General features: G+C 31.6%; 1 protein-coding gene across 1 annotated transcript; it reads right to left on the bottom strand.

Moving 5' to 3' along the window:
* Positions 1–43: 43 nt before the first annotated feature.
* Positions 44–23,531, bottom strand: LOC145242813 (uncharacterized). Its single transcript, XM_080105940.1, has 2 exons — positions 22,165–23,531; positions 44–1,029 (listed from the first exon to the last, which is right to left on the bottom strand). Exons 1-2 carry the CDS (start codon positions 23,389–23,391, stop codon positions 184–186), a joined length of 2,073 nt encoding a protein of 690 aa, XP_079962066.1. The 5' UTR covers positions 23,392–23,531; the 3' UTR covers positions 44–183.
* Between the last annotated feature and the right edge of the window lie 4,217 nt (positions 23,532–27,748).

The raw sequence follows: 27,748 nt of genomic DNA, 5'->3' as shown, positions 1-27,748 counted from the left end.
GTTAGCACTCCATGTAAAAGTGGACCTGGGAGCAATGGTAACGAAAGGGTAATTTAATATTTCTGACAGACCTCAAATGAGGCTGCACCATTGGATATTTTGAGGATCATGCCCAGGTTCCTCATGTGAAAATGCCAACATGAAATCTTGTATACAGAGAAAGGAATCAATTGAGAGTGCTGTCTAATAGGAATTTGAACTTTTATGAGATCGCATGTGTATTTTTAAGTGTGAAGTCGTTGTAAAAGATGAACCACATATCTCACAAGAATATGGTTTCTCTCCGGTGTGTGTCCGCATGTGGGTCATTAAATTACATTTATGTGTGAACGAAGAATCACAAACTTCACAAGAATAAAGTTTTTCACCTGTGTGAATTCGCATGTGCTTGCTTAAGTTTGATTTGTTAGCAAATGCTGAGCTGCACATTTCACACGAATAAGGTTTCTCTCCAGTGTGAATTCGCAAGTGTATTTTCAAATTAGATTTCTGTGTGAATGATGAGCCACACACTTCACAAATATATGGCTTTTCTCCAGTGTGAGTTCGCTTGTGTGCCATTAAAACAGATTTTTGTGTGAATGATGACGGACACACATCACAAGAATATGGTTTCTCTCCGGTGTGAGTTCTCATATGTCGTTTTAAATCAGACGTTATTGCGAATGACAAGCTACACACTGTGCAAGCATACGGTCTCTCTCCAGTGTGAGATCGCATGTGTATTTTCAAAGAATATATAACTGGAAATGATAAATCGCAAATTTCACAAGAATAAGGTTTCTCTCCAGTGTGAGTTCGAATGTGCGTCTTTAACTGACTTGTTGTTGCAAAAGAGGAGAGACACACTTCACAAGAATATGGTTTCTCTCCAGTGTGGGTCCGTCCATGTTTCTGTAATCCTGATTTGCTTGTAAATAATGAGCTGCACACATCACAAGAATAACGTTTCTCTCTAGTCTGTTTATGCATACCCGTTTCTTGAGTTAAATGATCAGCTTTATACTTCACAAGACAACGGTTTCTTCTTTAAAATGTCTTCATTGTTATTCATAAATTAAAACTTGGAAATGGTTTTTGACACATTTCAGAATAGTGTTTCTATTGCGTTTGTGCATAATATATGTTCTTTCTGTTGTTGCTGCCAACTGTTAAGGAATAAAATATTTCATTAGTGTATACATAAATTATATCAAATATTGATTACAGAATTATTCTTTTCTACAACAATAATTTATTATTATAATTTACATGAATAGTTTATGATCATGTTCAATATGTACATTGCATATAGTTTTTTGTAGAAAATGTAGTATTAATATTTTAATGAAAACTGATATTAAGTTGAACTCAATGCGGTTACAGTTCATAATTTTCATATTAACATTGAAACTATTACATCAGAAGTGTCTACAGCTTCCTGTACCACTTTTGTAGACAGCATTATTTTGTTGAATTTTTAGTTGTAGGTACATAAAGACATACACGGTAGTTCTACTGCTTCTTATGAAAAGATATTTAAAAAAAATTAATTTACTTAAAACAATTGCTACGGAACAATCAAACTATGAACTAACTTAAATGCAAGTTATACAGAAACTACCTATCTGAGCAGTTTGAACCCAATTCGAGTCAACAAAACTTGGAATGGAGAACTTTAACAAAACTGTTTGCCGGTCATTGCTTATAATAAGTGCTACAAATATAACATTATATGTAAAAATGTTCACTTAATTTCCTTCTTTTTTATGTTTTTTCTAATATAAAAAGTTATTATATTACAAATGTCTTCTTGTTTGTCATTTTCAAGCAACAGTTGAACTTGATGACTGAGGACCTGCAACCAAAATGTATTTCCAAAAGATACCGAGATAAGTTTCCCCACAAATTATAATTAAATAATAGAAACATAATGAAAGAATGTAGACAAATCGATTTGACTTATTTAAAAAAAGAAATGACAAAAATAAAATTTGTTGATAATAATTAATTCGAAAAATTAAGTATTTTTTTTAAAATATGACGTTATTAATTTTCTGCTTTAGTATTTTCCAAAATTATAATTTTCAGATTCAACAATGGCATTTAAATTTTACATATTGGTAATAAGATGACCAAAATTTTTTATTTAGTTTAAGGACAGAAAATAAATGCTAAAATATTCTTTGTTTTGGGATTGATTTATTTTTTAAAAATAAAATGTGTAATAATCTGATTAAATGGAACAATTGACACCTTTCCTATCCTTCCAAACACAATATAATCAACAGTGGTGGCCGTTATGATTGTATTTTTTTTCTTTTACTAAACAAGAAACTTTAAAAAATGAAATTCTGTGTCCAATTGTATTTATCAAATCATAAATTGGGTTTGTAAAATCTAACTGAACCTTAATGAGCAATACAACGTGCCATATACTTTTTATTATTATTATTATTATTATTATTATTATGACTGTGTGTGAATTAAAGTTTGAATTCTGTCCCTTTAATATTAATGTAAGCAGAAAATGGCGGAAGTGACATTTCGTCATAAAAATGTGTTTTTCCTTGTAAAAACAAAAACTGAATTTACATAATTTCGGTGTACTGTCCGTTTAAAACCTAACACGTAAGTATATATCATTTTTTTTGTTTTATGAACAATTTTGATTATAAGCCTAAAAGTCGAACTACATGAGCAGCAAATCTCATTTTAAAAATATTTCCAATGAAGAAGGAAATAATTTCTTTTGAAATACGCAACAATTCTAAATAATGAAAAGAATTCTACTCAGACTATTAATAAAGTTTTAGAAATGCTTTAAAAAGTTACAATATATTTGATTTAGTTTCCATATTGTATTTGCTTTATTGTCATTTATTGTAAAACATCGCCAAAAGAATTTATTTGTCTCCACTTTCTTGAACTAATTTCAAGCAAGAAATGTTTGTCATACCTAAAATATATGGAATATCTCATTTATCCACTCAAAAGTTTGGTTCTGTTCAGAATTCTCCCTACATTACCTATAAAACTAAAGAAAAATCTGTACGATGTATCTTCCCATGGGAAAATCATGTAAAGTAACCAAGTAGTTTTATTTTTAAATAAGAAAATCAAATTTTATAGGAAACTGAAGAACAGCCGTCTTATCTGTTATTTTGAAGACAAACTAAAAGTTGTGAAATTTATGTTCAAATGCTAGGTATGGACAAGAATGGCCAAAAGAAGCAGACGCCTATACTTCTTAAAACAGGCTATCATAATTACTTTTAGTATACGTTTACATTTTCATTGTGTTTAGAAAATAACGAATTAAAGTTAATCTCTAAATAGAAATATGTGGCTTAAAGATTAAAGTAAAATGTTGAAAAAAGCACAAAAATTTGTTTGAATTTCAAGTTCAAATGAATCAACTTTAAAAACCTATGAAAACATAATTATCAATTTTCTGAGACTATTTCGATGACAATTAATAAATTAAAATACAAATATACCAAATTAAATAAAATGTACATACTTTTTAAAAACTAAAACTTCTATATTAATAAACTAAAAAAACAGGTTAGTTGAAAAAAAAAACATCCACAATATATGTAATCCTGCTGATTTAACCAAAGTATGTATCACTGTAAATAATTTTGTTTAATAAATTTTATTTTGCTGTAATTATTTAATTTGTAATTGTTTATTTGAAATATTTTTAATGCATACAAGTAAGATTTTCTATTTTTTCTAAAACAATTTCATAGTTAACTTTGTACAAGTTAATTTTTATTCAATAAATTATTCAATATATTCTAAAATTATTGATGATGTTCATTTACCAATGTTTTCCTTAGATGTTTAAGTAAAAGATTTGTAAAATAGTGTTCAAAAAGTCAATTCTAGCAATTACATCACTCGGTTTATTCTTAAATTTTATTGTTCATTCAAAATTAAGCTAAATCAATTCCGTACTAGTAATAAAATAGAATTGAAATTTGAAAATAAAATGATTATTTACTAATGAAAATTATAAACTTTTTAGTTTTTTGCCATTCTGTCCGCTCATACTTCTTTAAATTGATTGTTAGTAGAAATAATAGCATTTTTTTAATTATTTTTTCTTAGTGAACTATCAGTCTTAATTTTTTCAATATCTTTTTATTTTCAAGATTATTAAAAACATTTTAATGTTGATTGTTACACGTTCGTGTGTACAAGGCAGATATGACATTTTTACATTTAAAATTTCTCAGGAATCTGTTTTCATTAAAATCATATTAAATATTTTTCAAATTATATGTCTATTTCAATCTTTATTCATATTCCTTGAATGTTCATTTGAGCTCTTTTAGTTTTACTATGAATTGCATTTTTTTTTAAATTTGATTTTTAAAATCTTAAATTTTATTTCTCCATGATCCAATGTATTTTCTGGAAGCATAAACTTACTCTGGAAATTTGTAATCCTGTTTCCTGTTCTTATGGATTTTCAATGAACTTTATTGGATTTCATCTATCCTTCCTAGATTTTACCTCCTTATTCCTTCTATACTTTAAATTTTTCCTTGTATTTACTTTCATAATCATTATGAAACTTTATAAACTTTCATTAACTGTTCAAAACGTTTTTATGCAAATATGATTTTATTAATCTTTGTAGTTTCTTTTAATGCACTTACCTGCAAAATCTATTGTATATTCTGCAAACCTCCTTCCTTTGATGAGAATAATTGCATTTTTTGAAACTGCGGAATAAGTTCTTACTAGTTTATCTGTACTCCTTGTCCGATTAATTAAAAAAAAATTTTACCGTCTTTACAAGCTTGTTTACATTCTTTGGGAAATTTGAATTAATTTTCAATAAGATTTTTCTATTATATATATATATATATATATATATATATATATATATATATATATATATATATATATATATACACATATATATTGATGAAAATATTGAATAACCAATGCTTAATTTAATGATAGTTCGAGAAATTAATTTTTTCGAGTAATATTGACTTCATTAACATTTGTTTTTCTTTTGAAATTTTCATGATTATTTTATTATCATCCAAGATGCTTTATTTTCATAAAAAAGGAAAAATAAATTCATGCATTTTTAGTACTTAAATAAGAGTGTTTTTGTTTCCATAAAATAATACATTTTCACTAAATTTAAAAAAAAAATGGATTTATATTCTGTGATAATTAATTAATCAATACTGAAAATTTAATTAAAATCAATTAATTTCCTGAATTCCGGTTAATTGTAAAATGAGGTGAAAGAACTGTCTAGAATGTTTATACATTGTGAGAATTAGCCAGTCATTTTGCACATACTTATCTAATGCCAATGAATCACTATTAATCACTTAAAAATGACTTTCTCTATAAAAAATAGAACTACTTATCTATTTTCGCCATTTTTGGAATATGATATTTTCGTTATATACATCATACACATTTTTCTTTATTTTTGTTTTAAATATAGGGAGAATTCTGGACAAGAACCAGTAATTAAAATAAAATATATTTGTATATAATTGTTTAATTATGATAATCGATAACAGTTCATAGTTGCAAAATTTCCACGTTATTAACACAATAAGAAACAATGTTAATGTTAAACAATAGCTATTCAGAGTTTTTTTTTTACAATAAAAAGATGAGAAAAAGTGGTCCAAATTCAATTACTAGGTACGAGCATTAACAGTGGAAAACTGATAGGGGGATGAAATTTTGAAAGCTGGGTTATCATAATTTTTTGTAGGTTTCCAATTACTTTTTATTGTATTTGAAAGATAAAAGCATAAAGTTAATTTCTAAAAGGAAAAAAAAATATTTGTACACATAAAAAAGGTATAATGAGAAGTTTTTACAGTGACATTTGGAAATTGACAAGTTAAACGAAATTTTGTAGCTAAATAAATTCATTGAAAAAATCCATTGAAAGATAAATATTAGTTTTCTGGGTTTATTTCCAAAATAATTCATAAAGTCCTAAGATATGAAATTAAATAAATAAAAAAACACCTTCCTTCTACAAAAAATAGCTTAATTAATCCCCAAAACTGAGAGATTTTGGTTTCACACAATGAAAACAAACTAAGCATGGGTTCTATGGAAATCAAAGATGTCAGAAAGTCAAAAAGCTGTCTGAACATGACGTTAGGCAGTTGGAGGGAGTTAGGGAGCGCTGATTTTCTTTTTTTCCCAGCCGTGCAGCCGTACATTCCATTTGTGAACGTTTTTATAATTTTTATCAATTTTTGATTTAATTATTTTCCTATGTTCCTGCTTTTAAATTAAATATATTTTTTAATATTTTTCAAGATTATAAAAATTGTGTTATGCTAAATTCATTCAGGCAACGAAAATATTAGAATCTAACATATAAAATTACGTTAAAATGTAATCTAAGAAAAAGATAATAAACAAAGTCTGACAGCATAGATACAGCACTTTACCTCGATACTAGTGCAAAAGTGCATATATTTGGTGACTTCAATGTCCACCATAACAACTGGCTTGGATTTTCTACTTACACAGACACAGCTGGTAGCACAACACATAGCTTCTCTGTATTCCCTATCACAGATGGTTACATTTCCAACCCGTTTCTCTGACCAGCAAGAACAACACGCATCACTTTTAAATCTGTTTCTGACCACAGTTCCCAATGATTGTGTTATGAATGCCCACAGCTCACTTGGGAATGCTGATCATGTAGTGATAATAGTTGAAATCGCCCTAAACTCTAGAGTCAAAACAGAAGAGGTATTGCTCAAAACAACGAGATATTATCTAAAGGCTGACTGGGAAGCCATCAGAGATCTCATCAGACACCCCATGGCAAAATATCTTTTCACTTTCTGCTGCACAGTGCGCAAATGAGATCATTGAATGGTTCAAAACAGCAATTGAAGCACATGTTCCCACGCGGAAGTTTTATAGCAAGCCCCACTCTCCCCAATGGTTTACTTCTACTTGTGCAGCTGTCATTGCGCAAAGGCAGCATGCCAGAAATAACTGTAAGAAAGAAATAGCGACAGCTAAGAGAGAATTTACTGAAACCACCAAAAAAACGCATTGAAGCACAGAAATTAGGAACCTGTGACTTCTGGAAAATCTACAACAGTGTAGTAAATAATGGGCAATCAACAATTCCCCCACTATCCAACAATCAGGAGGTTGTTTGCTCAGCAACCAAGAAGGCTAACATGCTTGCCAGTCGGTTTGCCTCCAACTCCACACTGGACCTTGCTAACCACCCCCCTCCCTGACTTTCCTTTGCAGACAGACGCCACACTAGACGATCTGAAAATCACCCCTTTTCAGGTGCATGCTATCATAAAAAATCTTGACACTTCAAAAGCATGTGGACCTGATCAAATCCCGGCTGTGCTATTAAAAAAGTGCTCCCACAAAGTAGCTCTGGTTCTCTCCAAACTTTACAACAAATGCTTTAATGAATCTTGCTTTCCTGACTGCTGGAAAATTGCTTCTGTGGTACCAGTTTTCAAGAATTCTAGCAAAAGAACTGACCCAGTAAATTACTGCCCCGTTAGCCTCCTCCCATTTTTCGCCAAAATATTTGAGTCCATAATTAACCAAGCTCTAGTCCATCACATTACAGATGCTAAATTTCTGACCGACCAAAAATATGGATTTAGGCAAGCCCGTTCCACGCCAGACATCCTAACTGTAATCTCTAAGCGTATATACCATTCACTTGACAAAGCAGGGGAGGGTAGAGTGGTAGCTCTAGATATATCTAAGGCTTTTGACAGGGTATGGCATGAGGGTCTCCTCAGGAAAATTAGATCATATGGTATCACTGGTAGAATACTAAACATAATTTAATCCTTCTTAGATAAGAGAAAAATCCAGGTTGTCCTCGACGGTTGTACATCTAAACAATATGATATAAATGCGGGAGTGCCCCAAGGGTCTATCCTTGGACCTCTGTTGTTCCTAATATTCATAAATGACCTCCCCGATAAAATTGCCTCTGAGATGGGTATATATGCTGATGACATCATGCTCTATAACAGACACAAGAAAACAAATGAACACATATCTAAAGAAAAGGCAGAAACACTAGAGGACAACCTCCAATCTGTAGTGGAATGGGGACGAAAATGGATGGTCACATTCAATGCTGCCAAGACTTAACTTGTTTCCTTCAATAACTGCAAGAAACCTTCTCTACCATCAATATCAATGGCCAAAGACTCTTTATCTGAAAGTACATCTGTTAAACTCCTCAGTCTAACGTTCACAGGAAACATGAGTTGGAAAAATTACATTGAGAGCATTGCCAGGACTGCTGCGAAAAAGGTAGGCTCTCTCTACCATGCAAGAAAGCTACTAATGCCCGAAAGTATCCTGTACCTCTATAAGGCCACCATTCGCCCATGTATGGAGTATTGATGTTATATTTGGGCTGGTGCATCTGCTACTAGTCTCTCACTCTTAGGCAAGGTTCAAAAGAGAGTCATCAACCTGATAGGTCCTGAACTGTCATCTAAGCTTCAGCCTCTGTCCCATCGATGAAATGTAGCATCCCTCTGCTTGTTCTACAAGTACTTTAACGGTGAATGTTCCGATGAACTGCAAGCACTTGTCCCCTTCTACGTAAATACCTCCGACAAACCCAACAAGCAGCAAAATCCTACCCCTTCACAGTTGAGATCCCTAGATGAAAGAGAGCCTTCTACTCCAGTAGTTTCTTCCCCAGAATTGCTAGACTTTGGAATTCCCTTCCGGGTTCCTGCTTCCCCAACTGTACTGACATGCAGAAGTTCAATTGTAATGTGAACCGACATCTTGCTGCCCAACTCCTCACATAGTACCCCTGTAGCTTATGTCCCTGATAATAGCCCCCTACATCAAAGTGGCAATGTGTCTTGTTTGGGGTGAAAATGTAAAAAAAAAAAAAAAAAAAAAAAGAAGGAAATAATTTTTGCAATTATAATTGATATTAAATAAACAATGCTTACTTCAATGATAATATTGGTAGTTTGAGGGAAATTCATTTTTCTTTGAGTTATATTGAATTCATTAATACGGACATCAGGGGCTTTTTTCATCTGAAAAAATTAATTTTTCTTTTATTGTTACAATTTACGATGCTTTCTTTTCATAAAAAAAGCAAAAATAAATAAATTAATTTTTTTTTTACTACTGAAAACCATAATTTTAGTTAAAGTGTTTTTTGTTTAAATACAACAATACATTTCCACTAAAATTAAAAAAATAATCATTCATTATATTCAATAATCATTATATGATAACTACTGAAAATTTCATTAAAATTGATTGATTTCCTGATTTTTTGTGAATTTTTAAGTAAAGGGAGGAGTTAAAATTTTAATACATTTTGAGCATTGACTATTCATTTTGCACGTACCTATCAAATACATAACAAATAAATGTTATCAATAGAAAGATAAGTTACTCTTTTACCTATCTGGAAATTGTTTAAGTGGATTTTTTTTTTCACTTTAAAACGTTTAATCGATTTGAAATATAAAGTGTCCAACATTTACATTAGAGCAAGGGAAAATAACCACACTCTTGTCTCATAAAATTATAAGTTTTGAAAAGGATTTAAAACTAAAACAAATGTACAAAGTGCTGTTAGAAACGCACCCAATCCAATGTTACCATGAAATATATTGGGTGGGTTCCTTCCAGTATTTTATATATTTTTTTTATTATTTTAAGTCATTTTCTAAACATTGACTTTTACGAGCCAAAAGCACGGCCATTTTCTTGCTCTCACAAAAACGCTCGACACTTTGTTTTTCGAGCCGATTAACCGTTTTAAAGTGAGCAAAACTACTAAAAATCTTTCCAGATAGATAGATAAGTAACTTATCATTCTTTTGATAACATTTATTTGTTATATATTGAACCTTTTTGGCCACATTTTTTAATCTCTGTGCATTGTAAAACAAACCGTTATTCAATTATACCTTACAAAATTGTTTTGCACCAAAATTACCGTAATAACTCTCGCATTTGAAACATGTTGTTAGGCAAAAATGTGCTTACGCATTATAAGCCAATTCCAAAAGTGCACTTTAGGTAAAAACACTACTATGTACTTGCATATCATGTCGGAATTAGTAAGCATTTTCGAAATAGCGAAAAATGATTGAGTTGAAAAATGATCGAGTTGAAAATTTGAAATATAACATACATATTAGCGATTCGACAATTTATATTTTGTTGGCCTTTTGGCCAAGACCAAAGTGTAGTATCTGTTCCGGCAGATACTGCAAGCTATGACTAGCAAAGACCAGATGTGGGGGCAACCCCACATGCCTGACCTTTAACCAGCTCCCATTTCCCACCTCTCGGGAGCTGGTCCCCTTTTTCCCTTCCCCCTCCCTTCACTCCTCACATTAAAAATTGGCCTTGTGCCTAATTTGCTCGGTGGGGGAGCAAATAAATACCATCTGTTCTTCAGATGCTGCAAGCTATGATTAGCAAAGACCAGATGTGGGGGCAACCCCACATGCCTGACCTTTAACCAGCTCCCATTTCCCACCTCTCGGGAGCTGGTACCCTTTTTCCCTTCCCCCTCCCTTCACTCCTCACATTAAAAATCGGCCTTGTGCCTAATTTGCTCGGTGGGGGAGCAAATAAATACCATCTGTTCTTCAGATGCTGCACTTCTATTTCTTGTTCTCTTTCGGTGGAGGAGAAATCCTTCACGACTGAGACAATTTTTATTTTTGTACATTTTCTCCACATTAAAAAACGACCCTGGTGTCTAACTCTGTCCCGTGGGGAGGCATAGTAAATAGGTACACTTATTTTGTCAAAATAATAGACTGCAGTTACTTCCCCTAGATTTTAAGGCGTCATCATTATCAAATACGATAAAATTCTATAATTCGATAAATTTTATTTTTACTTGTAATTATTTTTCTACTCAATCATTTTTTTGTAATTTTTTTAATATTTTATAATTTTAACATGACACATAAGTGCGACATACTGTTTCTGTTTATTTTATTTTTTTTTAAATAGAAGTACTGCATTAATACACACACACACACACAAACAATTATTGGCGCTTCTACACTATTGAGACAAATTTCGGAAATCGAAATACTGGATTTCACATGAAAATAATAGTATCTACGCATTCCTCGTATTTTTAAGATGATTATATAACAAAATTACGAAAGTCGATAAGGTAGAAAACTATTTATTAAAGAAGATTAAAAAATAAAATTTGATGAAAACGATCGTAAGACAGAGGAGGGTTAAAAGGGAGGTAATTTTCTTTTTGATTTAAACAAAATGGCGGCAATTTTTCACCTGCTAACACGATTAAAGTTATTTTATATAATAATTGAGTAACACTCAGGTAATTTCGGTTGCATAATTTGGAAGCTAACATTGTAATTTATTAGAATTGACAAAAAAAAAAAAATCAGTTGAAACCATTGTTTTTTTTTTGTTTTGTTTTTTTATCTGAAAACTCCGTTTATTTTGTCCCAATTCTGTAGAAGCGCCCAATTATTCGTTATGCATCTTTGGGAGGATCTTCCTTTCTAACTAACTTCTCAATTAAAACATTAAAACACTTACAATTAATAAATACATTACAATAATATCTTGGAGTAATATGTAAATAGTACCTAATGATGATGTATTTATACATTTTAATTCAATATAAAAATATTTTTTTATTCCAAATTCTACGGTTTGTTAGAGAAAATACATTTCGTTATTTTTTTTTTTTTAAGTGTAATTATTTTTAAGGAGTTGATCTTGATTTACAGTAAATCTTAGACTAAAGAAGTAATTAAACAAATCAAATTTGATTCGATTGAATTCTATCTGGTTGTATCAAATTTAAGCATTTACAACGAAATCCTTTTTAAACTCGAACAAAAGATTTAGTTATAAAATGAGCGAACGATGACAGCGTTTTCTGTGGTGATTGAACTTACCTTGATGTATTTCTTTCGGCTTATTTGTTCTCTTTGTAAACACACACAAGTAAAATTAATAAAATGATCAGGTGTTAATCAAAGTGAAGGGCTTTAAAGCTAAACTAACATTACGACACGTTTCTTTAATAAGAAGTATCAAGAGTGAACAAGGGAGATAATCAAAATATTACGAAGTTGCGTAAACGAGAGTAAATCCTCATAAGAAGCAACTCTAATGCTTTTAAATGTAATAGTAATACCGTTGGAAAATTAGTCAAAAATACTTTATTTTAATTTATTTAAAAAGTTGCGGGCTATTTGCGTTTAAAATTTCAGTATTTAATAAATAAAATAAAAGATAATCGTGAAGAAAAAGAGAGCCTGTTTCCTCCGTTTGACTATAAGTGGCATTACTGTCTGTCCACCCAGTTACGGAAGCACAAAATGTATATAATGACACCCTTGAAATAAAAATAAATGTTTTTGTTATATTTTAATTAATGTTTGAAAAAAAAAAAAACTTAAATATATTTGCGAAAGAAAAAAAAATGTTTAAAATTAAAATATAACAAAAACATTTATTCTTATTTCAAGGGTGCCATTATATACATTTTATGCTTCCGTAACTGGGTGGACAGACAGTAACGCCACCTATAGTAAAACGGAGGAAACATGTTCTCTCTTTCTGCATGATGACCAAATAAAAAAATGTTTGATAATTTTATTACGACCTAACACAGCGTAAGGTGTATCAGAATTGGGGGGGGGGATTTTTACCACCCCTAACCCGAAACTGCGAATAAAATATTTTAAAAAATCTCATAATTTCTCTTTTTAAAGTGGATTGTTTATTTTCTTTATGGAACATACTTCCAAAATGAACTATTAAAGTTGTTTAAAAAATAATAGAAATATTATTTTTATTTAAAAAAAAAAACAGTGTTTACAAAGTGCCTGCGCGCCTTCATGCAGCCATTTTTTTTTTTTTTACGTAATGAGATCAACTGAATTTTACGATTAATTTTTTTCAATTTTTAAACTTTAAAAAATCTATCAAAATTTTTCTATTGGTTAAATTTTTACGATATTTTCAGGATCAATGTGAAATTTTATTCTCTTTCCAAGACACCGAATATAATATTTCAGACAAACGTTTTTTGTTTTTTTTTAATTTACCCCCTTCCCCATTTTGAAATGTCTATTAAAATTTAAATTATTAATTTACTCACCAAAGTTTTATATATCACAAATTGAAGATTAAATATCAATAAATAATATATTGTAAATTAAAACAAAAACAAAAAAGTGTTTTTTTTTTAATTTACCTTTAAAGTCCAAAGTGTAAAACCTTCTTTTTTTTTTTTTAAACGAGGTTGATTTTTTATGTTTATAACGAAAATAATCTTTAAGGTATTAGTGGGAATTTACTTGCATTATAACATAAATATCGCAAGTTTTAATTATTGAGTTTTGTAAGAAATTTAATCTCAGATAATTCAAAACTAACTGACAGAGAAGAAACTGACACAACGAATGAACGGCAAACTTACCCGGTAAGATAAAAACTAGTTGTCTTCCTTTAAATGGGTGAACAAAATTTGCCCGATGAGTGGGCAGCTGAAACCCCGAGGGGGCTTTATATTACATCGAGTTAATTTATTTTACAAATAATGCAGTTGCGTAGAATTTCTTCACTGATTACCTCCCCTGAGGAATCCAAAATCCAGATAGCCTTAACTTTGAAAGAGTTAAATTGATTCCTAGATGGTAACAATTTAAGTTTGCCTCTTAGATTATTGATACTGATTCCGTCAACGATGATGTTTCCCTAGAATTATAGGGAATTGAACATCAAAGGGGTGGATGTTAGAATTCTGAATGCGACCCTTTGTTCACACCCGATCATCCTTATCGATAAACAAGCCAAGAGCAGATACTCTTGAAGGAACAGCCTTATTAGTGGGTTGGCTCAAGTATTCCAATTCATAGGGAAATTCTTCCTTCTGCATATAAGAAAAGAACAGTAATCAAGCTCTATGGTTGGTATCAGTGTTTTGGTGCTTCAACCCATCACAGAACCTTAACACCTTCTCGAAGACATTAATCGCCCTGATCAAAGAAAAATATTCAGCGATATTTATAGGTAAGCTGTTCTCATTAGTACAAGGACAATTGGAGAGCATACACAATATGATGTTTTTGTTCACATCAATAAGACAAGACACAGGAGACACGGGCCAGTCAATGGTATGTCGATTTAATCAACAGGAGCCGAATAAATGTTCAAACTTAGAGGTGGTAAGGCATCTAGTTAACAAATCTGCATGATTTTCGGATGAAGGAACATATCTGAACTGAGGGAGAATATTGAATTCTAGATTGAAACCATCTAGCCATTTTTTACTGCTCAGTACACGATTTTCTCAAAAATGTTTTTTAGTCCCTTTTTGGGCGTCAGATACAAGAAAAGTTCTAGCGTTTACAGGGAACTTGTGGAACAATATATGGGCAACTATAGTACCCGAAGTGGATCCTTCTGTAGAATTGTCCGTTCTGAAAGATTTATCTAATTCAGACAAGTCCAGTTTAACCTGTTCAATAAAGGTTTTGAGTTCTTCTAATTTCGTTATCTGTACTGCCTGAGGAATTATTTTCTAGAATACAAAAAGGAATGGGGCTGCGTGTTCACATCACGTCGTGTTCACCAAAATATTGAATAAGGGACAACGAGATGGAGTTTCATTCTATATTAATAAACAACTTTTTTGTTATCTTCGTTAGTAGAGTGTACAAGAGAGAAACAGGTTAATATGAGAGTTTAGTGTTTGTATGCACACGTGTATTTATAGTAGCGGTGAAGAGTTCCTATGAAGATTAGATATCCGACAATTAGATACTGTTGAAGGAGAAAGAAAGAAAGAAAGAAAGAGGTGTTCCGTGTACATACATATGTAGGAGCATGCGTTCGATAGTAGAGACAGGGCAAAGGGTTAGTGTCTCGTGGTAAAAAAGAGTAGGTGTGTGTGGGGGTATAGTCTTTAGCATGACAAAGAATGTTCGTTTGGGTACAGCACGTGGAAATAAATAGTAGTTTGAAGAGAGCCATTGTTAGCTTGCAATACTCACGTTCAGCTGGGGGTGAAAGCCCCGGCTATGTGTACTGCTGGGCAAGCAGCGAGAAAAAAAGACTGAGAGTTTCAGATTTCACCTTTTATATACTCTGTCACGTGATAAAGAGTTGGCTTGTGATTGGACAAACCAGGGAGAAAATGGATTTCAAATCTCGAAGTCGTGAGAAGTAGCTCCTACCTGTGTTTGTAGCGAGTGTCGGCTGTTACATGTTCCTTTCCTCCTCCATCTCCTGCTGGGGTTTTAAAACTAATTGATTCCAAAAATACATAGCTCAATATATGTTAGTATATAGTATTTGAAAACAATTATCCAGGGCAGTATTTAATCAAAACAATATTTTTAGTGGATTGCTTGTTAACAATTGATAGTTTGTTGTACACAAAGCACGGAAAAACAAGAAACCCTTTTTTTAAAAAACAAAACATCGTAATGGTGTTTTGACGGAAGAAAATCGTGGCTGCATTTTGTCTGGGTTAGAAATTAGAAATTTGTGGAGTCCCAAGTTGGATAGCTGTTATCTTCAGTGAAAATAGTTTATGCTAGCATGTCCAGTAGACAGGGACAAAAGGAGAGAAGAGAGGTAACTGTTTTTGCTGCTTGCTGGGTTTTCTTTGCTCGCTGAATAAGGTTTCCAAAAGGGCTAAAAGGTTTCTTAGGACACATGAATCAATGGCTTCCAAGCTGATTGGTCAGTAACTGGCTGAATCACTCAGTGGGGAAAGGCATTGATTCACAAAAGAAAGGTCTTTATTTGTGACTGTTACATATTTCTTTAATTTCTACAGCTGTTTTTCCCATGTAGACAAATATGATGATTATGTAGAGGAACACAAATAAATAAAAACATTTATAGTGCACAAATTTCTCACGGCATGAAGATGTTATATTCTAAAGATCACAATAATTAATCAAGTAGGGTCTTTATTAATATTAACATGTGCGTCCATGATAAGTAAAACATGATTTAATTGACCGGAACGTTTTACCTCACCTGCAGATGCCAATGAAACTGAATATCTAGCAATGCATGGACATAAGAAAATAAAATTACTCCAGCATATTTCCTTTCGCACAAGCCAATAGGAAAGACTGAAGATTATAGTATGACGAGACAAATATCACAGAAGAAAAGCTTTTCTATATCCGCTTCTCTCGACTCAACTGTTTTACAAACTTTTAAGTTCAGAAGTTAAAAAATGAAGAAATTAAGGCAAAAAATATCACCAGTTATGTTCTATGAACCGTGATGAAGAAAGTCATTATAAATCCAGACGAATACATTAGGATCCTTCAAACAACTTATTCTGATCGTTTTTCTAATGTTATATATTGGGGCTTTATGCGATTGGATTAGATAGTGTAAATTTTGGCGAGGGTCATGGCAGAAAACGGAAATGTACCCACACGCAGGTGATTTGATTGAACTGGAGGCCAAATGGTTAACTCTCTTGACAAAACGCGCAAAATACTGATAGAAATCCACGATATAAATTCCAAAAGTAAAGCCTCGTTTTGTATTCGGCCTAAATAGATTAGCAAATTGTAAATGCATTGCTATGATGACTGAACTTATGCATTCAGAGCCTGACAGTTTCATATCACTGTTGCAGTTTTTGGCAATGTGAAACCCAAAGAAACCAACCACTGTCAGAAGCAGAGATGCGTCATTGAATTGCTTGCAAAAGTGCACTGTGAATGGTAGTAACTATGTAGAAAAATAAATTCTGGAGCAAAAAAGCTCGTTTTAATGGTATTATTCCCATCTTCAATGGTATTATTCCCATCTTCAATGGTATTATTCCAAGCTTCAATCTATGGTCCCCCCTCGCCAAACTTTCACAAGAAACACTCGTCTAGCTGTACACACTATCAATAATTCCTCCCCACTCTTTATCTGTGCCTAAACCTAAATGTAGATTCCATGAACAAAGCTTCTTTCTTAGAACTGCACGCCTGTGGAATTGTCTTCCGTTTTCCTGCTTTCCGGCTGACTACAATATGGTTGTGTTCAAGTCTAACGTAAATAAGTTCTTGATGAGCCGCTCTATATGAGTTATCAAATTTACCAAATTTTCATTACTAATGATTACTATATTGTCCACTGTCTACTGTACACTCTTTAACCCTTATCCTTGAGTGGCCTCTTGGCCTTGATAAGTGGTGATGCCTATGTAAAAGAAAAATCTTCGTAGCTCTTCAACTTTTGAGATAAAAACATAGGCTGCACTTTTAGAACCGCCCTAGCAAGACAAAGCACATTCCGGTTACAAATGCGCAGCCATCATTCATTGTGTGCCTCGAGAATGGTGGTGGCTATGTACAAATATAAATTCTGTCGCACAAATGGGATCTCGTTTTAATGGTATTACTTCATAGCTTTTAAACTAAAATAGGAGGCTGAACATTTGGAACAACCCTTTTCATCAACAATTTTTGGACTCCCAACAGCGCTCTTATTGGCATAAGTATATTCGCCGCGTATTTAATTTTTTCTAGGTTCCAGTATCACTGTTTCCTTGCAGCAGACACATCCTAACCCTGGCTGCTTATTTCTTTGTTCCCTGCACCGTTACCACAATATTACTAATAATTCAATGTGTATCGATCAAATTTGCGTTAACATGAAAATACACTCAGAGTTGTCCTTATTGAATAATCATTTAACATTCGTTGTCAGTGTACGAGACGTTTATATATCATAATGTCTACTGCTAAATACTTGTTTGCCCGTACTGAGGCAAACAAAAACTGTCGTATTTCGAACATTGTGAAATTGCTGAAAAAAAATCTTTCACTGTCTTCGATTGAGTCGAGAGCAGAAGATATAGAAAAGTGGCTAAGTAAATTGGACGATTTTTTCGACCAGTTTATTCTGAAATCTCCCCAGAAGGACAGGTTGATGCTTTGTCAAGATTCCGAAAATGTTCTCCCATTATTAGGGGAGTATTACATGAATTGAAGTTTGGTCATGAGGTTAAGAAACCTGTATCTAATATAAATATATATGAAATACTTAAAATAAATTAATTAAAATCAATTTATTTTCTTTATCGACCCATTCATGACCTATTTTTAAGAAATAGTAATTTGAGTTACTTAATACACGATAAAAATGTCGAGGTAAATAGATCACTGAAGCGGAAGCAAGTAAATGCCGAAACCAAACGGTTCTTTAGGTGTATCAGAAAGTGATCATTAAAAATGATGATCAGAACTTTAATAATTTAACTTACTATTTTTCAAAGCTACTACTTGAAAAATGTAATTCGAACCCTTTTTTTTCAATTAAAGGAGTGTTGCGGGGCCGTTCGTCCAGAGACAATCGACCCAACAACTAACAAGGTAGACAAAGGCAGGAAAACGGTGAATAGGCAAAGAAGAATGACAGACACAGGATGTTCGTTTAAAGGACGAAAGGTCGCCTTTTTATTCGTCAATAAAATAAATATAGTTGTTCTCAGGAACTGGTCTTGCTGGATGTTGGAGTGGTTGGTCCGGAGATGTTGATTATTAAGGGAGTATTACATGAATTGAAGTTTGGTCATGAGGTTAAGAAACCTGTATCTCTTCAGCCTTTAAGAATGGATTCGGAGTGCTCAAATTTTAGTGGGCCTCGTTTGGCCGATGAGTTCGAATTTATAACTTTCGTCAGAAGATTTGATTTATATACCACCAACTTAGGGGAGGCGGATAAATTACTTCTCCTTAACTCCAAGTTGAAGGGGAAAACCTATGATTTAATTTCTAATACGGATGTCACCTCCCACAATTATCTTGTTGCATTGGATTGTTTAAAGGAAAAAAATCAGAATCCTTCCCTTATCAAAGATCGAATAAACGTCTTTTTATCGACACCAGCCGATCTTCACCTTCGTACACATGCAGGGCATTCGGTAGATAAATATAAAAATGAAGATTCTTTTTCGTTATAAAAACAACATTCGAAATATCGAATTTCATGTAAAATCAATGGCATATTGTCATGTCGCAGGAATAAACATATTTAAAAAAAAAACGATAAGGTAGAAAATTAATAATTAATGAGATAACTTTTCAAAGACATCTAACGAAAATAAATTTTTTGCTAAATTAGACAAAGATTTTTAGTTTTCAGAAAATAATAACTCCCTCTTTTGTTACGATTCGAATGTTTCGGTTTCCTTTTTCAGCAAGGCTTAATTTTCACTAATTCACTCTGAAAACTATTTTCATTGATAATTAAATTTCTACTTATCGTTTTTCGTAATTTTTGGATATGATCATTACTGTGACATTCCAATAAAGTAGATATAACATAAAAAGTAAACACACACACGCACACACACATATATGTGTGTGTGTGCGTGTGAGTGTATGTAAATGTATAAATACATACAAAGATTTTTTATTGTACAAAGTGTAATTAGCGTTTTAAAAAGATAAAATGGATAAATCAGATGATAAAATTATTTATTTAGGAGGAAGAGAGAAAGAAGAGAATCTTATTTTACTATATCTGATATTAAAAACATTCGAATAAACCCTAAAGTTTTCTAAAGAGTGTTTATTATAGTAAAAGAAAACTAAAGGTAGATTTTTTTACGTGTAAATGGCGGTAGGCAGATATTTCTGTTGGACATTAAATGTGGTTGGAAATTGGGAACAACAGCGCAGTTTATATGAATAACCCACATTATGGAGGACTTGCCAGTGACAATCTTTGGCTCACTTTTAGTGGAGATGACTGACAGGGACACACAATAGTTCCTTAGGATTTTCACCCTCTTCTATTCTTAGGATAGCTCACTGAAGATACAATCATATCGTGGAATAATTAGTCCATAGTCGTCAGCTGTAGCTCTTTTTGGTTACCAATGTCGATCTATGGATCGACATTGAAAATCCTCAGTTTTGGAGGAAACTCATTTTGAGATCGTCGTTTCTCTTTATCCAATAGTTTGACACAAAGTGCTCTGTTTCCCTGCGCTGGGAACTTTTGTTCTATCTAAATATGTTCGGGGGGGGGGGGGGTATTTGAAAATTGAATCTGCCTTAATGTCTAGGTCACCTGATTTAATCCTTTGAAAGTTATATTTCAAACATTGTATTTAAAGGTAAGTTCCCATGAGGTTCGTGAACGCCAGGTTTTTGTCAGTTCCAACATCTTTTTCAGGGGGTGGAGTTTTACAGCACACAGATCAACAGAGTCGATTCCTGTCCTTTTATTAAATCTATCTTCGAGTGGAATTCGTGAACTGGCTCGTTGTGCATCATCTGCTTGTTGGAAAATGATGGCTAGTTCAGAGTTGAAGCCAACCTATGTAGAATTAGGCGCCCAAACAAGAGGTATAGCACTGAGATCGAGAGGGGAAATCTTGGTATGTGTAGGACCTTACCACTTATGATACACCTGGACTAATCAATTGACCTATGTCAGAGTTCAAGAACCATTTCACTGACTGTGAAGCTTTCATTCTAAAATAGACTTACCCTGTTGTAATTAAGCAATCGATGTGCGAGACAAACGAGCTCAATAAGTTAACCATTTTCTGTTCGTTTGACTTACATTTTATTCCATTTCATTTCACTAATGGTAGTTTTGATATCGGATACTTGAGATTCTATTCGGACAAAAAATGGATTTAATTGCTTACCCCTATTCCTTTTTCGCTTCATTAGGTTTCCCAGTTTTTATCACTACCAAAAGCAAAAAGTTTCACAAAAACATGTGAAAGCAAAATATTTTCCAACCCTAAAACTCTTTTTAAAGTCCAAAAATTTTAATTCAGTGTGAAATTAAATAAGCTTATAAAAAAGTAGCTTGGTGAACTTAAACTGCACATTTTTCTAGTGACGTGACTCTACATACTACGACTTTCAACACAAAAACACATATCATAGTAGATGGTAATGCACCACGTTGAAATTTTCATTGATTTTATGCTCAATAAATACAACCAAAGCGTAAACACCTCCACACACCCATATACGGAACTTTGAGTTGAACTTTTTGATGTTTTTTTTTATTAAAGAATTAAAAAAATTTTTAACAAACTCTGGTCTCTCAAAATATATTTTACATTTCAGTAAAATTGTTGATATAAATATATTTGTGTTCGATAATCTGTTTGTTTTGCATGACAAAATGCTAAGAAACTAATTGTAAGAAAAGTTTTTTTATTTTACTCATCAGATTTTATTAGCTTTTTCGAAAGTTAAAAAACTGATATATTGTTATGAGCAATGATTTGCTTAAGTATTTGAGAAAAAAAAATTGAATGTTACGAAAATATAAAAAATCTATAAAACAATTTCAGAAAATGATTTTTTAATCATATTCATTTAAGTTTCATAATTATTAAAGTCATAATGAAAGTAGTAATATATATATATATATATATATATATATATATATATATATATATTACTGCAGATGAACTACTCACAGACTCTAAACTGTTTTTCTTCAATTTACAACCATTTAAGAAAAATGCATAAAATTCCGAAGATGGTGTATATCAGCGAAATATTAATTTTAAACAATATTTATCTACTTTACATAATATTGTGTTGTAATTTTACTTATAAACGTATTTCATTTTAAATTTTTTAACAATGCTTATATCACAGAAATACTACTTTGACTTTCATATCACACGTGCTAAGTGTAATCTATTGACATTAAAAAATATCACCACAGACGAACAACACACAAACTCTATTCTAACTTTTTTCTTCGATTACCATCATAGCAAGGAAAAAACGAATAAAGTTCTGAAGATTGCCTCTATAAATGAAACATTAATTCTAAACAATTATTCGTTTATTGTACATAACATTGCATGATAATTTGACTTAAAAACGTATTTCATATTTAATTTAAAATTTTAATAACATGTATATCATGGAAAACACAAATGTGACTATAAATTAATAAATAACTATAGATATGCATGTAAGTAAATATTCTTTATTAAAGTAGAATTCTGTAAAAATGGTGACTCACAGACTTAACAAAAATATGAGTTCTTTCCTATACCTATATGTGATTTTTTGTATATAATTCTGTAAAAAAAAAACATAAACAGAAATGTAAAAGAAATATGGTTTCTGGTACATTTTAGTTTATTTCAGTAAGTTTGAAAAGATCAGAGGACTTCCTTCTGGAGGAAGTGTCATCATCTTTTGCATGTGTTTGCATATGCTTACTTAGAGAATATTTATATAAAAATGCAAATCCACAAACTTGACACGAATATGGTTTCTCTCCTGTGTGTAGTCGAACATGCCTTTTCAAGGAAGAATTCTGTAAAAATGCTGATCCACAAATGTGGCAAGAATATGGTTTCTCTCCTGTGTGTGTTCGAATATGATTTTTTAGAGCAGAATTCTCTGAAAATGCTGATTCACAAACATGACAATTGTATGGTTTTTCACCCGTGTGCGTTCGAATGTGATTTATTAGATGAGCATTATGTGAAAACGCAGACCCACAAACGTGACAATGATATGGCTTCTCTCCAGTGTGGTTTCGTATGTGCACTTTTAAAGAATAATTTGTTCTAAATGCTGAGCCACAGACTTTACACGAATATGGCTTCTCTCCTGTGTGTGTCCGGATGTGCCTTCTCAGAGCAGAATTCTCAGAAAATGCAGACCTGCAAACATTACAATTGTACGGTTTTTCACCTGTGTGCGTTCTCAGGTGATTCTGAAGATGAACATTCTGTGAAAATGCTGAGCCGCACACTTCACACGAATATGATTTCTCACCTGTGTGTGTTTGCATGTGAGTTTTTAGAGAAGAATTATTTGAAAATGCCGACCCACAAACTTGACATTTTTTCTCTTTTTTGTGTGTGTGTATATTCATATTGAAAGAAGACTTTTGTGAAAACGCAGATTCACTATCTTTACAAGAAATCGGTTTATCTCTTGTGTGTGTTTTCACGTGTCTTTGTAGAGTAGAATTTTGTAAAAATGAAGATCCACAAATTTGGCAACAATATGGTTTCTCTCCTGTATGCGTTCCAATGTGCCTTTTTAGGGCAGAATTCTCAGAAAATGCAGCATTACAAATTTGACAAGAATATTGTCTTTCACCTGTGTGAGTTCGGATGTGATTTTGAAGATGAGCACTTTGTGAAAATGCAGAGCCACACACCTGACAACAGTATGGCTTCTCTCCTGTGTGTGTTCGCATGTAAATTCTTACATAGTCTCTCCATGAAAATGCGGCTCCACAAATTTGACAAGAATGTTTTTTTTCTCTTTGTTTTCCAATTTTCTTATCATTTTGTTTTTGCTGGGATTGGGGCATCCTACTGGATGCCAGACATTCGCCCACCATTTTAAAGAATCCAACTGAAAGATCTTAAGATAGTTTACCCTCGTGTAAAATACAATTGTTTGTACATAACTTAAGTTTTGTTAAAAAAATGTTTAAATATTTATATTAATTTGTTTTTTTGCCTCTGTACTTGTATGTGGTTATTAGAATGCTAATTCCACAGATTGAAGTCCTACTAACTTTATGTCTCGAGTTTTCCTGTCTGTGTATTTCTGTTTTTTTTGTTTTCATATTGTATTTTTCATTTTATATAGACATTATCTTCAAAGAGTCTCTACATTTTTAAGCATAATTTCTTTTACAGAAAGTATCAAGTTGTTTTGCAAAACTATTCCAGCTTTTATCTAAAAAAACACACACAAATTCCTCATACTTTACCGAATTTCTATAAGAGTTTAAATCTGCAAATCAAAAAAGAAATAATTTCAACAGAAATATAAAGATTTATTTCATTTTAGGTTGTAATGAATCAAACTAAAAATAGTGCCTTTGCTTTTACACAATTTATTTTCTGATTAATTATAAACAATATCATATGTTACATAGTTCATGAGACCTATTTTACACTTATAATATGTAAAAGAAATTAAAAACTTACGATATAAAAGACGTGTATATTGAAATGTTATATAAAATGTGTTTTCTTAAAATGTTCCTCTTACTGTTAGCATAAGTCAGGAAACTCTATAAGTCATGTATTTAGAAAAAATCTACAAATTAACTATAAATTGTATACACAGTGTAAAAGCAAAAATTCATTAAATATGAAATCATATTTGCGATTTCTTTAATAATTACTAAAATGAATGGCTTTAGAATACTATTTTATAAAAATAGTTCACTTTGATTACATTTTATTCATACGGAAGAGAAACAACAAATTTTTATTTGGAATTACATGTATGACGATATAAATAGTTATTTTATTGTTTCAGCTTTTTTTTATTTTTTGGATTTAAAAAAAAATCTGACATCATCTCTATATAAATAAAATGAACTCATTTTTTCCCGCGGATTTTGACCTTAATAGGATTAAAAATCAAGATATTTCATGCAAATATAATATGCACAAACGGCAGAACAATATCTGAGGTGTGTTATAGGCTTATTATTTCTCAAATTCCTCGATAATCTTAGATTTCTATACTTTTTCTGCTGAGAAGTCACGGCCAAAATCGGCGAAGATCAATGGAAGTGGTAAAATATTTTCTCTCTAATAAATTCCTCCTCCCCCTGCCACCACTTAACACCGTTTGGGGATCGTTCACAAGAAACAGTTGAGAAGAGAACACCGGTTTGGCTTCGTAGTTCTTTCATGTGAAGTTATTTAAAATCACTAAACTAAGCTGCAATGCTCTGTGGCGTAGTGGTTAGCGTGCTGGACAATTCACATTATATTTTCACGTTCGTGCCGACCTACCGTAGTCGTTTTTTTTTTGTTTTTATTTCCCCTAAACAACTGGAATGGACTTTTCTTGGTGGCCGAACTGTTAACATTGCAGATGTTTGTTTTTTTTTTTTTTCACACTTTATTTTCCTACTTTTACTCATGACTCCGGGTTTAATGTTTCCTACTTACCTACCATAACATTTTTTAAAACTCCCCCCCCCCGTCCCGGAAACAAACACTCGGGCAACGCCGGGTACTCCCGCTAGTATGTAATAAAAATGCTATCACAACATTAAAAATTGACAAAAAAGAAGCAATTTTATATTAGTTGTACAAATATTTAACAATGATTTACATTAGGCACGGGTAAAAATGGGCGGAAAAAAATGGGGGACATAGTTTTGAAAATCGATTTATCATAATTTTTGTAGGTTTCCGACTACTTTTTGATTGTATTTGAAAGATTAAACACTAAAGTTAATTTCCAAAAGGAAAAAAATATTTGTACACGTGAAAAAAAAGTTATGAAAATGTTTTCACGGCGAACTACTAAATTCAGCTAAATTTTGAAGTTAAATAAATTCATTGTAAAAAATCCTTTAAAAGATAAGTAAAAGTTTTCTGGGTCTATTTCAAAGATAATTAGTAAAGTCCTAAGATATTGAATTAAATAAAAAAACACCTTGTTTGTACAAAACATAAATTAATAAGCCCAAAACCGAGTGATTCTGGCATTCGCAAAATGCAACAAACTAACATTTTATAAACACGAAAATTACGAAGGCCCAAAATTTCAGGCAGTCGAAAGACTGTGAAAATGACATCATGTAATTAAAAGGGAAGAAGTTCTTTTTTGTCCCAGTTGCGCATTCGTACATCCCTTTTTTGAACGTTTGTATTAATTTTTTCAATTTTAATTTAATTATTTTTCTATGTTCCTATTTTTAAATTAATTTTTTTCTTAATTATTGTTCAATATTATATAAAAAATGTTATGCCGAAAGTTTCACATTCTTGCGAGCAAGGAAATTATAAAAATGTTGCATATAAAAATTATGTGAAACCCGTAATTTAAAAAAAAGTAGAAATATTTTTGCAGTAATAATTTGTTTTTTGAAAATATTAAATAAGCAATGCTTATTTCAATGGTAATATCGATAGTTCGAGAAATTCATTTTTCTTCGTGTTATATAGAATTCATTAATAGTGATTTAGGGACTTTTTTCGTAATGTTCCTAAAAAAATTATTTTATTTTATTTTTATTGTTACAAATTATGATGCTTTTATATAAAAAAGCAAAAATAAAGTCTTGCGTTTTTTATTTACTACTGAAAACTATAACTTTAGTAAAGGTATTTTTGTCTAAACAAAGTAATACATTTCCACTCGGATTTAAATAAAAAATAATTAGATCATTATATTCCGCGATCATCATTTGATAAATACTGAAAATTTTATTAAAATTGGTTAATTTCCTGATTTTTGGTGATTTTTTGAAGGGAGAGGTTCATTTTGCCCGTATCTAATTTACATTAATTCAATTAGGTTTGTACAGAAGAACATAAGAGAAATAAAGTGTTTCAATTTGAATTTAATATATGGTGGCAATTTTTGTTGTTACATGTAAGCAGTTTGATAATCCTGTCTTCGTTTTTTACAAAACTGAACCAGTAAATATTAGTTTATATTTTAAAATTACGATGTTTAATATTTTATTGAGATATTTTAAAAAGTCATTTGTATGAATTCATTTTGTATTAACTGCTTTATATTTGTTTTTTTGTTTTTCTGTTTTTTTTTTTTTTCAGGTACATTTTAGTGGGCTTTATGTTCTCAGATAAAATAGAAAAATCAATAAATTGCTTATCTTTAAATATTGCAAGGTACCGCCTCGGATGCAATTTTATTTTTAAATAAAATAAAAAGGGACCTTACCAAAAAGAGAATGAAAAATAGTTTGAAAACAACCTTTAGTTAGTTTTTCTATACACTAGAATATTTTTAGGTTAATAATTATTTAAAATTACAACCTTCTTAGTTTTATGAAACCGTAACTGATGTTTAATATTCACAGGACATGTCTTTTTATCAAATATCCAGTTCTGTGTAAAAGTAATAGTTTTTATTTAGTAAGTTATTAATTCATCACCTCCATTCAGTCTGAAGAGACAATGGATACACCCTGTGATAGTGGCTACACATGTAATCGTGAAACAAAGGTTGCACAATTCCAAAGCACACATCTGAATCGATTCTGTTTGATTCCAATGTCAATGAACAATCCAGGACGAGTGGAAACAATGCCAAGATAAGCAGAGATTACTTATAGTATCTGATATTTCCAAATGGTTGCTCAGTTTAATACTGACCTTGCTACTAGAATCAAGGCGTGCCGATTCAGGAGAGGTATGGTTGGGGATAGGAAAGCAATCATCATGGGGAATATCCATTATCTCTCAAAGCTGAACAAAAACGATGTTACATCGGTCTGTCATGATGAACATTAAGTAGCATTTTTCGTGCTTTCCTTCCATCAACTTGAGATATCTAATCTATCATTTAGAATTACATCCATTAAGAGATATATTCATTAAAATATATAGCTCAGAAATCTGAAGTAGAAAATCTTGTAATGAGTTTATGTATGAGATTTTTCTGGGTTGTGTAACGAGTCAGTGGTATGGGTAGACATTGAGTTATGACATATATGATTGTATAAACATGCTTCTTATTTTAAGTTATGCTAATTAAGGAATCTACAGCATCAAAATATGGGGAGTTGACTGCATGTGTATGGCGAAAGTGTATCAAAGGAATGCCAATATTTTTGTTGGAATTTTTTTCAACATAAGCTCAGAACAATTTTTGCAAGAATGCATAAAAACAAAGATAACACTGCACATATATCTCTATAATAAATAGTTTTTTCGCTTGGTATGTCATACTGACATATAATTTCTTAATAT

The sequence above is a fragment of the Euprymna scolopes genome, chromosome 21 (assembly GCF_053919585.1).
Source record: "Euprymna scolopes isolate OS-2025 chromosome 21, ASM5391958v1, whole genome shotgun sequence".
NCBI classification, from domain to species: Eukaryota; Metazoa; Mollusca; class Cephalopoda; order Sepiida; family Sepiolidae; genus Euprymna; species Euprymna scolopes.
The sequence above is the reverse complement of the archived record's forward strand: the minus strand, read 5'-3'. Positions and strand labels throughout refer to the sequence as shown.

Coding starts and splice junctions, on each gene's coding strand:
- LOC145242813 (XM_080105940.1), bottom strand. CDS start 23,391: ATGGTGGGCGAATGTCTGGCATCCAGTAGGATGCCCCAATCCCAGCAA. Junction 1,030..22,164: donor TCAAACTTACTGAAATAAAC/TAAAATGTACCA, acceptor AAGACATTTTAA/AGAAGAAACCGTTGTCTTGT.